Below are 13,623 nucleotides of genomic sequence, written 5' to 3'. Positions count from 1 at the left end.
GGGGGGGGAAGAGAGAGGGGGGGGGGAAGAGAGAGGGGGGGGGGAAGAGAGAGGGGGGGGGAAGAGAGAGGGGGGGGGGAAGAGAGAGGGGGGGGGGAAGAGAGAGGGGGGGGGGAAGAGAGAGGGGGGGGGGAAGAGAGAGGGGGGGGGGGAAGAGAGAGGGGGGGGGGGAAGAGAGAGGGGGGGGGGGAAGAGAGAGGGGGGGGGGAAGAGAGAGGGGGGGGGGGAAGAGAGAGGGGGGGGGGAAGAGAGAGGGGGGGGGGAAGAGAGAGGGGGGGGGGGAAGAGAGAGGGGGGGGGGGAAGAGAGGGGGGGGGGGAAGAGAGAGGGGGGGGGGGAAGAGAGAGGGGGGGGAAGAGAGAGGGGGGGGGAAGAGAGAGGGGGGGGGAAGAGAGAGGGGGGGGGAAGAGAGAGGGGGGGGGAAGAGAGAGGGGGGGGGAAGAGAGAGGGGGGGGAAGAGAGAGGGGGGGGAAGAGAGAGGGGGAGGGGGAAGAGAGAGGGGGGGAAGAGAGAGGGGGGGGGAAGAGAGAGGGGGGGGGAAGAGAGAGGGGGGGGGAAGAGAGAGGGGGGGGGAAGAGAGAGGGGGGGGAAGAGAGAGGGGGGGGAAGAGAGAGGGGGGGGAAGAGAGAGGGGGGGGGGGAAGAGAGAGAGAGAGAGAACGAAAGAGAGAGAGAGAGAGAGAGAAGAGGGGGGGGGGGAGAAGAGAGAGAGAGAATGAGCGAGAGAGAAGAGGGGGAGAGGAGAGAGAACGAGCGAGAGAGAAGAGGGGGGGGAAGAGAGAACGAGCGAGAGAGAAGAGTGGGGGGGGGGGAAGAGAGAGAGAGAACGAGCGAGAGGGGGGGGGGGAAAGAGAACGAGCGAGAGAGAAGAGGGGGGGGGGAAGAGAGAACGAGCGAGAGAGAAGAGTGGGGGAAGAGAGAGAGAGAACGAGCGAGAGAGGGGGGGGAAGAGAGAACGAGCGAGAGAGAAGAGGGGGGGAAAGAGAGAAGGAGCGAGAGAGAAGAGGGGGGGGAGAAGAGAGAACGAGCGAGAGAGAAGAGGGGGGGGGAGAGAGAACGAGCGAGAGAGGGGGGAGAGAGAGAGAACGAGCGAGAGAGAGGGGGAGAGAGAGAGAGAACGAGCGAGAGAGAGGGGGGAGAGAGAGAGAGAACGAGCGAGAGAGAGGGGGGAGAGAGAGAGAGAGAGAACGAGCGAGAGAGAGGGGGGAGGGAGAGAGAGAGAGAGAGAGAGAGAGAGAGAGAGAGAGAGAGAGAGAAAACGAACGAGAGAGAAGGGGGGAGAAGAGAGAGAGAAGGGGGGAGAAGAGAGAGAGAACGAGCGAGAGAGAAGAGGGGGGAGAGAGAGAGAATGAGCGAGAGAGAAGGGGGGTGGGGGAGGAGAAGCGGGAGGAGAAGAGAGAAGAGAACACGAGAGAGCGAGAGAAAAAGGGTGGAGAGTGAGTGAGAGAATGAAAGAGCTCACGGGGAGAGACCAGATGCCTTCAATTACACAAAAGATTAGTGAATTCATTCTACTTTGTTATAGTCAAGGATCTGGGACTCTCCCCACTCCTGCTCCCATTCCCATTTGGATTTGAACCGGACAATCCAGATTGAAAATTGAGATCAGCCCCTGGCTCTGGACTGACACTTGGGAATGATTCCAAAGACAGTCCCACCCTGGTATCTTGCACAAGGGACCATTGTTCCTTCTGAAGCCTCATCAATAATTGCTGGCAAGTCACTGCACTAATATAAAAACAGAAAATCTCAGCGGGTCAGGCAGCATTAAAACTGAGATGAGGAGAAATTTCTTCTCTGAGGGTTGTGAATCTGGAATTCGCTGCCTCAGAGAGCTGTGGAAGCTGGGACATTAAATAAATTTAAGACAGAAATAGACAGTTTCTTAAGTGATAAGGGGTTATGGGGAGCGGGCAGGGAAGTGGAGGTGAGTCCATGATTGGATCAGCCATGATCGTATTAAATGGTGGAGCAGGCTCGAGGGGCTGCATGGCCTACTCCTGCTCCTGCTCCTATTTCTTATGTTCTTATGTTCATCTGTGGAGAGAAAGCAAAGGTAACGTTTCGGGTCAATGACCCTTCATCAGAACTGGAGCTGCACTCTATGGGGAGGTGGGGTGGGGGGGTGCAGGAGCAGAGTTATCACAGCCGAGCCCAATCCTGCCCATTCACCTTTTCAAGCAAGGTTAGGTGCATAGTCATCACGAACCCTAGCCAACGTCTCCCCTCTTTGGACCTTTTGAAAGGACTAAGACCAACGGTAGAATTCTCCACCGATACCTCACCTATTACAGCACGATCCCTGGACTGAACCTGGGCCCTTGCTTGACCATGTAGCTCAAAGGCTCATTGAATAAAGGCAGCCGCTACCTCTCCCAGGTGGGCAACTTTAGCAGTGTTGCAACGCAAAGACTGAAGCGTTTAAAACTTTCCCATTAACGACAAGTTAATTTGGGGGAGGGATTCATCAGAGCACACACACACACACGGTTCAGGATGGTTTACAAATATTTAAATAACAGGAGATTGCTTGAGGACGCTTACGTCTCCAGCCAGGCTTTTGAAGATCTGTCGGAACTTTCTTTCCTCATCGTTCTCGTAGGACTCAACCTGTGAAACATGGCGGGGCTGTTCAGCCTATAAAACAAGAGGCAACAGGTTGTCAGAAATGCCAGTGGAACCCCAAATGCAGGCCCCGGTACAGAATAGGCCACACAATTCCAGACTAGAATGTTGTCCCAAGGAACTTCCTTCCTCACCGTCAACATTCACAAACGCTCATCCGTTACAGTTTCAAAAAGAGAGAGAGAAATTTACGAGAAGGACTATGCTACAGGTAGGATTGGCAACTCTGGCTGGAGGCGATCACATGACCCAAACAGCCTCCATAGTACAGGTTGAACCTCCCTTATCCAGAACTCCCTTATACAGAACCATCCCTCGTCCGGAACCATTCCCGGCCACTGGGTGGCGCATGCGCAGAACTTCGACATGAAAACATTGAAGTCCTTCCTTGCTGCCGACTCCCACAAATCGGTAGTCTGACCCCGCGATCCACCCCCATGATCTCTCTGCCGCACCCCCAATATCCCTTTGCTCAGTACCGGTACCATCCAATTTAACGTGACCACCCCTCGTCCAACACGGCCGGTCCCGAGGAATCCAGATAAGGGAAGTTTAACCTGTATTTTTATAACAAACAAAAAAAAAAAGTGTTCAAATAATTTTTTTGTAATATAAACTTTAATGCCAGGATTTTGTGTTCCACAGATGAATCTTTAAATTTCCGGAGACTGTGAGGTAATCCCAGAGGGTGAAGAGAACGGGAGACATGCCAATGGGTGAAGAGAACGGGAGACACAGCAAATGATGGGCAGGCAGTGCCGAGCTTGGGTTTTAAAGACCTTCAGATTGAAGAAGGGAGGGAGGGAAGGCTGAGGGAAGCAAAGGGTTCTCGACAGATTGGGATGGCATGAGAGAATGAGTTAGTGAGAGATCAATCTTTGATGTCAACAGTGAGGACAGGGCATACTTGGTGTTTAAGAGGTAGAGAGAGAAAGTGCAGAGAAATAAATGCTGAATTTCTATCCAGTGGGTGATATTAGGAAAAGCCAGAGCAGAATCTTTGTGCAGAAGGCAGCCATTCGGCCCATCATGCCTGTGCCTTATGTTCTTATATTCAAGTCACAGATAGATAGATTTTTAACCAATAAGGGAATTAAGGGTTACGGGGAGCGGGCGGGTAAGTGGAGCTGAGTCCACGACCAGATCAGCCATGATCTTGTTGAATGGCGGAGCAGGCTCGAGGGACTAGATGGCCTACTCCTGTTCCTAATTCTTATGTTCTTATGTGCCAGCTCTTCGAAGGAGCTCTCCATTGAGACCTGCACTTTCCCCATAGCCTTGCTAATTTTCCCCGTTCAAGTATTCATCCAATTTCCCATTTTGACAGTTACTATTGAATCTGCCTCCAGTTCACAACTCACCGTGTAGAAACATTCTCATCTTCCCTCTGCCACGTATCTTAAATCCGTGACTTCCAGCTACCGACCCTCCTCACCCACCCCACCAGTGGAAACAGTTTCGACCCACTTACTCTTATTGAAACCCTTCACTATTTTAAAACACCTCGATTAAATCTCCCCTTACCCTCTGCTGCTCAAGGACAACAATCACAGCTACTTCATGCAACTCAAGTCCCTCAACCCTGGCACTCTTCCAAGAGACCAAAAAAAAATATGTCAGCTTGAACTACTTTGGAGTCTTTCCAGAATCATTAGCTTAACATGGGGCACGATATGCAGCATGGGGCGAAGGAGGTTCTCCATCAATGCGGCCCACATTCCCCAACATTCTCAGACCAGTGGATCTCGCTCCCCAGGCACCTTGTCTGCAGGCCCCTAACCGGAGAACACAAGAAGCACTGGGGACTCCCACTCCCACCCCCTCCGGATTTCCCCACTGGCAGAAGGAACCACCCTTCCCTCAATAGTCGAGACAAATGGGTTCCTGACACTCCACACCACTGACGACTGATGCAACAGTGTCCCCCACGGTGCACAAACCCTATAAAAAAGGCGGCCAGTCACCCCAGCTGTTTAATCCCGGAAGTCTTCTCCACTTCGAGGCATCCCGGATCTCCTGAAGGCACCGGCTCGTGCTGGGACACGAGCCCTCAGGCACTGGTTACCCTCCGATAACTCAACCACCGGCCTGCTCTTCATGGTCAAGCATCGACAGTGGGTAGTGATGGCTTCAGTCACTTGCACGTTAAGGGTCACGGGACAGGAAGCAACAATCCTGGCCGATTTTCCCACTACCATCCCAGGGCACTGAAGACAATTGTTTACCACGCCCATCTGAAGCAGAATCAGAGGTTACAGCAAACCTCAACATAAATTACACTTAAAAAAAAAATATATATATTTTACTTTGTGCAGATTTGATTGGCTTAAAAACAGTAAAGAAGATTCAAGAGATACTTACTGGGCCTGTTGCCATGTTTCTGAGGTGCGGTTGGGGAGGTGGGAAAAAGAGAGAGAGAAAAAAAGATATAATTTAATGCTGTAATCTTCAGTTACACATCTAAGCAGATTTTAAATGTGACAATTTAAGCATAGAATGGCCTGTTTCTGTGCTGCACATCCAGCCCACTTTATGCTGCACACAAACCTCCTCCCACTCTTTACTTCACCGCAACCCATTGACACCGTTCCCCCTCGTGAGTTCTATAGGCAGATGTGCTGACGGAGCCCCCTCAAAGATCAGCTTGTCCAACAAATACAAATAATGTGAAACATTAATGCAGCAAATGCTGTGGCTCAGTGGGCAGCACTCACGCCTCAGAGTCAGAAGGTTGGGGGTTCAAGTCCCACTCCAGGGACTGGAGCACAAAAATCCAGACCGACACTCCAGTGCAGTGCTGCACTGTCAGAGGTGCTGTCTTTCGGATGAACCAGTGTTATAAAGCAAGTATCATCTGACTTGCCAAGAGCATTCCTGTCTGCACTCTCAATTGGAGTAAAAGATCCCACGGCACTATTTCAAAGCAGCTGGGGTCCTGGCCAATATTTATCCCTCAATCAACATAACAAAAAATATGATCTGGTCATTATCATATTGCTGTTTTTGGGAGCTTGCTATGCACAAATTGGCTGTGGTGTTTCCCACATTGCAACAGTGACTACACTCCAAAAGTTCTTCATTGGCTGTAAAGCGCTTTGAGATGTCCGATGGTCATGAAAGGCGCTATATAAATGCAAGTCTTTCTTTTTTCTTTCAAATGGCCAGAGATGATGTTTTGACTTTGCTAAAACCAACGTTTAGACTGTGCATCTGAACTATAGAGTTTTATTTATATATTTAACAAAAGTTCAACATTGCAAGATACACATTCAGGATAGATACTCTGCAGAGAATGGAGAGATTAATGGGTTGGTGATATTAATTGTACCAATTGAGAGTTTATAGGACACAAGCCGCGATGCTCAGGGCAACAGCAGCAATGTGATAGCATGTAAAGCACAGTGAATTATTACACTGCGAAGGTGAAGCAGTGTCCCTTTTAAAGTCACAAAGTCAAAACTACCGTTCAGTAAACACTGTTTGAGGTCAGTTTAATTGCTGTTTGGTGTAAGTTTCCAGATTACAAGTTTCTTGTAAGTTTTAGGCTGCAGGTCAGAAAAATAAATGAAATACTGGCTTTTTAGAAAGAAGTACGATTGCAGACATTCTGGCTCCTGTCAGTCCAGGTGCTTTGTGTCACTGGGTGAAATTTCTTTGCACGCCACAAATAATTTGTTTTAAAACTTTTGTTTTGAAGTGGGACTGAAATTTGCATTAAGGCAGGCAGTCACAACTTAAGCTACATATATTATTACAAAATGTAAAGCATTTGGATACTGAATTTACTTTGGCAGTGACAGGTTTAACTGCAACAGCTTAACAAGTTAAATGAGAATATGAAGTTGGAGTTTTCTATTAGGAGGCTACAATGACTATCTTTCTCCAGTCACATTCCAACTAGTATAGTAGGGCTGCCACCACTCCAGGATTGCCCTGGAATCTCCAGAAATTATAGACTAACCTTTGGGACACTGCTGAAAGAAAGATTATAGGGGCAATAAAGTGCTTATTTTATATAAAGACCTTTATTTATTGGTTTTTAAAAAATATATTGGACACGAGGGACGAAATGGCTGTTTGGCTGAGTCAGGAATCATCCAATCGGGTAAGAGACTGTTCGCTTTCTGATTGACCTGGGAAGGTAGGGCACCGAGGATGGACATGTTGGACGACCAATGGCAGGTGTGGGGGAGGGGCAATTGGAGGCAAGTGGTCACATGATGGCACCTCCAGGAAAACAACCAACCAGAGTTGGTAAGCGCAGGTACAGGCCAATGTGTTTTCCTGCTCACTGCTTGACCAGACCATCGCAAGCAATCCTTGGGAGAGAGAGAGAGAGAGAGAGAGAGAGAGGAGGAGAGGAGGAGAGGAGAGGAGGAGGTAATGAAAAAAAAAAAATGGTAAAGGGGAGAAAGACTGCAATTCAACCAACTGAGCACGCTCCATAGAATCTACCCCAGTGTCAACTGGTCAAAAAACAAAATCCACATCTGCAGGAACCAGTTCTGTGAAACCCAACACAAGTGGGACGTCTCCAGGGTGGAAGTGAAGGAGAAAGTGGAGAGTGCGTTTTGGAAAATTGTTCAGTCCCTCTCAGTACTGCACTTCAGTGTTAGCTTAGATTTGATGCTCAAGTCTACCAACTGAGCCAGACCCGATACCTTGTAGAGTGATTGCTATTGAATTCCAACAGCCTCCCATATGGCTCTCGCCTTGAGCGAGGAGGTTGTGGATTCAAGTCGCCCTTCTGAGGTTTTAGCACATCATCTGGGAGAATCGAGGGATATGGGGATCGGGCAGGAAAGTGGAGTTGAGGTAGAAGATCAGCCATGATCTTATTGAATGGTGGAGCAGGCTCGAGGGGCCAAATGGCCTACTCCCAATTCTTATGTTCGTATTTAGGCTGACACGATAATCGGAGACCCAGTCTGCCCTCTCAGGTGGACATAATACCATGGCACTATTTGAAAAGCAGGGGAGTTCTCCCCGATGTCCTGGCAAATGTTTATTCCTCAACCAATGTTCCCTTTAAGCTGCACAGCACTGTGGAGGTCCCGTGCAGCCAGTGAGTTTGGTTTTGAATGCATCAAGCAGTCCATTAAAAAGAGGGAACATTGCCCTCAAACAACACTGCTAACTGCAGATTATCCGGTCACCACCATATTGCTGTTTGTGGGATTTTGCTGTGTATACATTGCCAGCGGTGATGCCCACATAACAGGGCGACTTACACTTCAACGGTAATCCATAGGCTGTGACTCAGAGGCCATGACAGGCATGTGTCTTCATTCCTCCACCCACCAAAAATCAATGATATTAGCAACACGCAGTTTCTACAGTTCGATTGGACGTTTGAATTTGCAAAGAGATTTGGTACGTTGGCAGCATTTTATTAGTTACACACAAAAGGTTGTGCTTATTTACAGATGCAAAAAAAAACCTTCCAGCTACTTGATGCTGGGTGCTTCTGATCGGCAGCCTCAAACCTACAAGCATTTTCCAAAGCTGCACAGTTCCCTCACAAAACAACGAAACAGATTAGACAATGGTCACTTAATTATATTTTAAAAGGACACGCATCCACCTCAGCTGATAACTTTGTACACTATGTGGCAGAAAGTGCACAGCTTTATAAAGCAATGGATTCTCTGCCTTATTTTGAGCAATGACAAGTGCTGTGCCAAATTCCCAGTGACAATGCTGCCTGGACTTGTTCTCCCAAGGTGGTGTGGTGCAAGTAACCGGAGGGAAGGGCTAGGCAGCTAACTTACAATGAAATGCAGAGGAACCAACCCCGTTAAAAACCACTCCCACCGATACTCTCTGGGAGGATTTTGCAAGAAGCATCACTGACGAGGGGGCTCAGTTATTTAGCACGCACAGCTTCAAAGTTTGGCACAAAGACAGGAAAGTCCCAGGGTGGAGGGGGCAGAGGTCAATGACTTTCCTGCCAATTTCCTCACTTCCTCTCCAGCACTACCCTCCCTGTGCTCTGTCCAAGTGGCTGTTATTCAACTGTGAACCCCCAAGAGCAAGTGGCAACTATTGTCAGAGCCCAACATTAGAAAATAGATGCAGGAATAGGCCATTCGGCCCTTCGAGCCTGCACCACCATTCAATAAGATCATGGCTGATCATTCACCTCAGTAACCATTTCCTGCTTTCTCTCCATACCCCTTGATCCCTTTAGCTGTAAGGGCCACATCTAACTCCCTCTTGAATATGTCCAACGAACTGGCATCAACAAATCTCTGCAGTAGAGATTCTATAGGTTAACAACTCTCCCAGTGAAGAAGTTTCTCCTCATCTTGGTCCTAAATGGCTTACCCCTTATCCTTAGACTGTGATCCTTGGTTCTGGACTTCCCCAACATCGGGAACATTCTTCCTGCATCTAACCTGTCCAGTCCCGTCAGAATTTTATATGTTTCTATGAGATCCCCTCTCATCCTTCTAAACTCGTGAATACAGGCCCAGTCGAGCCTGTCTCTCCTCATATGTCAGTCCTGCCATCCCGGGAATCAGTCTGGTGAACCTTCACTGCACTCCCTCAATAGCAAGAACGTCCTTCCTCAGATTAGGAGACCAAAACTCAACACAATATTCCAGGTGAGGACTCACTAAGGAACTGTACAACTGCAGTAAGACCTCCCTGCTTCTATACTCAAATCCCCTAGCCATGAAGGCCAACATACCATTTGCCTTCTTCACCGCCATCACAAGCGCGCTTCCCTTTGGGAGCAGGCCGGGGGGGGGGGGTGGGGGGGGGGTTGTCACAACATAGTGAGCAGGAACCCTGGCTGAATTCCCCCCCCCTCCCTCCTCTACTGTGAGACCCTGAAGCTAATCACAGGAACCCTACTGTCACCCAAGCCAAGATCAGTTAATTGTAAAAGATGAGGATTAGTCCTGGGATCTCTGTGGTCTGAAGCAATCAGTGCCATGTTAGGAAGGGCATCCACCCAGTGTAGGCCAAGATCTTTCACAGCAACAGGATATCCCAAAGCCCTTCACAGCCAATGAAGTACTTTTGAAATGTAGTCACCGTCAATATCTTTTGGGTGCGTTGCCCCTTTAATGGACTGCGTGGCCCATTCAAATTCTTGCGGTTTTTTCCATTTACAGCTGGTGTGCAGCTTAAGGGGAACAGTGGCCACTGTTATAATGTAGGAATCATGGTAGTCAATATGCAAACAGCAATGGGAAAATAACATGGTCAATTTTTTTTTTTATAAATGAAGTTTATTGAGGGATAAAATACCAGGGAAAACATCCCTTCTCTTTGAAATAGTGTCATGGGATCTTTTTTGTCCATCTGAGAGCAGACGGGGACCTCTGTTTAATGTCTCAGAAAGACGGCATCTCCGACAGTGCTGCACTCCGTCAGCCTGGATTTTGTGTTCAAGTCTTTGGAGTGGGACTTGAACCCACAACCTTCCGACTCAGAGGTGTAAAGCTACCCACCGAGCCACAGGCAATGCTATTTTCTCCTTCACTGGGTCCTTTACTATGCCTCATGTACTATTCATCTACCAGGGGGCAACCTCCCCTATGCCTTCTCCAGTGTAGCTTTGCATCCAATCACCGGAACGTGTAGGAATCGTCAGAGTTTGATCATCACTCTCTTCTCATGGGAAAGAGCCCGATTTTAACATACAGCCACAACCTAGAACTCAGCACAGATGTAAACATAGAAATTAGGTGCGGGAGCAGGCCATTCGGCCCTTCGAGCCTGTACCTCCATTCAATATGATCATGGCTGATCATGCAACTTCTCTCCATACCCCCTGATCCCTTTAGCCGTAAGGGCCACATCTAACTCCCTCTTGAATATATCCAACAAACTGGCCTCAACAACTTTCTGTGGTAGAGAATTCCACAGGTTCACAATTCTCTGAGTAATTGATCCCACGACACTATTCAAAGAGCAGGGGAGTTCTCGAACCCCCAGTTTCTGGCCAATACTTATCCCTCAGTAAGACAGATTATCTAGCCATTATCACATTGCTGTTTGTGGGAGCATGTGGTGTGCAAAATGGCTGCCGCATTTCCAACATTATAAACAGATGCTATATAAAAGACTTGCATTTATATAGCGCCTTTCATAAACACCAGACATCTCAAAGCACTTTATAGCCAATGAAGTACTTTTGAAGTGTAGTCACTGTTGTGATGTAAATATTTATTTATGGGACTGTATGAAAAGCTGCAGCAAATTACTTGATACCCAGTGAACTGTTCACCTGGGCAAGTGATTTGGTGACAAAATGTTGAATCCTATCCACTGTCTCCATTTAAAAGTCACAACAGAACTTCACCACACAGGAGATATTCCACACACTGCTTCTGCCCAACAACCCCCAAGCCAGAAAAAACACAGAGCATGAAGGAGATTAAATGAACAGTGACATTAAGAGACAGCTTTCTGCCTCTTCCTCCCTTCCCCACCCCCAGGCCAACTTCCCCCCCCCCCCCCCCCGCTAAATACTGTGTCCTTTGATTTGTGGACCGCAAGGGGTTAACTATAAGTAAACCATGGAAATGAACCGTTTTTAATGTAACAAGGAGCAGACATTTGGTGTTTGCTGAACTCCTTAGTCAGTTGGTCAAGGGAGGGACTGGAGTGCATCATGGCCAGAAACCAAATTTTAATTTGATTTATTAAGATACCTTTAATTTGGTTAATTTACATGTTTTATTGGTTGTGCCTCTTTATAAAGCTGGCACTGGCTTGACTTTAAATGCCTGCATTTTTTTTTAAATCAGCTAGTGAATTAATTGGACTAGATGATAGGAAGGGTCTTGTGGCCATCGTCACAGAATTCCACATGACAATATATTTCAGGGCAACTGAGCCCTTTGGACAAACCAGAAGTCTTTGACAGGGAGATTATTGCCAGTATGCAAAAGCTCACGATCTGGATGAGGAAATACAATGATAGGGACGTTGTAACGCCCTGGGTTAATGGGCCGGCTATTGTATGTACACTCACTCCCTACCAACAGGGTTCAGCCTCACTCGAGAACAGGAATAAAGCCGCGGCCTGCTTTAAGCCGCTGAATTGTCCGACAAATCCTGGTTTTGAAGCTACTGACGGAACTACCTTAACCGGAATCTTAACAACCTGTTCAGCAACCCCTTTGAGCAACTTATGCATAGTTTGAGAGCGAGTTGGCGAACCACGCCCGTTGGCCAGTGAGCAGAAAGGGAATAGGATTCAGACAAGTTAAAGTTCAGACAATATTACAAGTTAACACGCAATCCTTCAAAATAAGTGAGCCTGGATTTGTGACTTTTAAATTAAGCACTTTAAAAATAAGATAAACGAAAGGGAGCACTCAATGTTGCACAAAATGACAGGGGGAAGAGGAAACAAACTGGTTTAAAGCTAGGGGCGCGGCCCGGTCATTTTTTTTTAAATCCAAGGAGGTTCAACCAAATACATTACTGGATAACGCCGGACAGTCCTTTCATCAATTGGCCCGCCAGGCTGCTGCCGCCTCCTCCTCCCAAAAATTGTTTAATGGCAAACATGGTGAATTTGGAGATTCGAGTGGAGTGCAAGGAAAGCTGCAAGAGAACGAGAGAGAGAGAGCGCAGGTTAATTACAGCGTAACCGCAAGCCCGAATCCGCGTTAGTTTCAGGCCTGGAGACTGGATACAATGTTTCACTCCCCGTCAGTTTCAGGCCTGGAGACTGGATACAATGTTTCACTCCCCGTCAGTTTCAGGCCTGGAGACTGGATACAATGTTTCACTCCCCGGCAGTTTCAGGCCTGGAGACTGGATACAATGTTTCACTCCCCGGTAGTTTCAGGCCTGGAGACTGGATACAATGTTTCACTCCCCGTCAGTTTCAGGACTGGATACAATGTATCACCCGCGAGATACATTATTTCAGAGAATTCTAACCCACCCCTCCACTGCTAATAAACCCGTGTTCAGTTCCTGAAATACTGTCCGGGGATTGTAAAGTAACCGAAAGAGCTTTCCTTACCGACAGGGATCCGACTCGCTGCAAATGGCGCAGTCTCTAGCTTTCTGCAGCCGGATTTGTGAGTGCAAAAGCTGTCAGTCCAGTTCTGCTTCCCCACCCATTTGACGATGCTGGAGGAACCAGCACCGCTGGGTCCTAGTGCGCCTTGGGTTGACTGCTGCGTGAGACAGATTGCGGGGGCCCCATTTAAACCGCATAGAGCTGTCATTTACTTTTGAGGATGCGATATATCAAATGCAAAAGTGAAATACTGCTGATGCTGGAAATCTGAAATAAAAACACAAAAGTCTGTAAATGTGGGTCACAAGTCCCTCTCCAAGGACTTGAGAGCACATAAATCTAGGCTGACACTCCCAGTGCAGTGCTGAGGGAGCCGTCTTTGGGATGAGACATTAAATCGGGGTCCCGTCTGTCCTCTCAGGTGGATGTAAAAGATCCCATGACACGATTTCGAAGAAGAGCATGGGAGTTAACCCTGGTGTCCTGGGCCAATATTTATCCCTCAATCTGGTCATTATCACATTGCTGTTTGTGAGAGCTTGCTGTGCGCAAATTGGCTGCTGCGTTTCCCACATTACAACAGTGATGACACCCAAAAAGTACTTCATTGGCTGTAAAGCACTTTGAGACGTTGAGTGGTCCAAGGTGCTATATAAATATAAGTCTTTCTTAAATACTCAGCAGGTCAGGCAGCATCTGTGGAGGGAGAAACAGAATTAACGTTAACTCTGTTTCTCCCTCCATAGTTGCTGCCTGACCTGTTGTGTCTTTACAGCATTTTCTAGATATATTAAATGATTTACTGCCTTCGTGGGATCATTGGACTAAGAATGGAAGAACATTTGGGAGGGTGCTGAGCACCTTGAGTCTTGTCACCGAGAGCATGCAGAAAGCAAGCACAGGCAGCGGAAGGAGCGTGCGGCAAACCAGACACCCCACCCACCCTTTCCTTTAACCACTGTCTGTCCCACCTGTGACAGAGACTGTAATTCCCAAATTGGAC

At 48.0% G+C, this 13,623-nt stretch overlaps 1 protein-coding gene across 1 annotated transcript in view; it reads right to left on the bottom strand.

Annotated features, from left to right (window-relative positions):
- The window catches only part of capns1b (calpain, small subunit 1 b), a 33,686-nt gene extending 20,978 nt beyond the window's left edge, over positions 1–12,708 (bottom strand). The window contains exons 1-4 of the mRNA XM_070867622.1: positions 12,621–12,708; positions 12,072–12,193; positions 4,985–5,003; positions 2,543–2,635 (exon numbers count right to left, since the gene is read on the bottom strand). Of these exons, the coding sequence (XP_070723723.1) occupies positions 2,543–2,635; positions 4,985–5,003; positions 12,072–12,157 (198 nt within the window). The 5' untranslated portion in view covers positions 12,158–12,193; positions 12,621–12,708. The remainder of the gene's footprint in view (positions 1–2,542; positions 2,636–4,984; positions 5,004–12,071; positions 12,194–12,620) is intronic.
- Positions 12,709–13,623: the final 915 nt, after the last annotated feature.

The sequence above is a fragment of the Pristiophorus japonicus genome, chromosome 26 (genome assembly GCF_044704955.1).
Source record: "Pristiophorus japonicus isolate sPriJap1 chromosome 26, sPriJap1.hap1, whole genome shotgun sequence".
Lineage (NCBI taxonomy): Eukaryota > Metazoa > Chordata > Chondrichthyes > Pristiophoridae > Pristiophorus > Pristiophorus japonicus.
The sequence above is the reverse complement of the archived record's forward strand: the minus strand, read 5'-3'. Positions and strand labels throughout refer to the sequence as shown.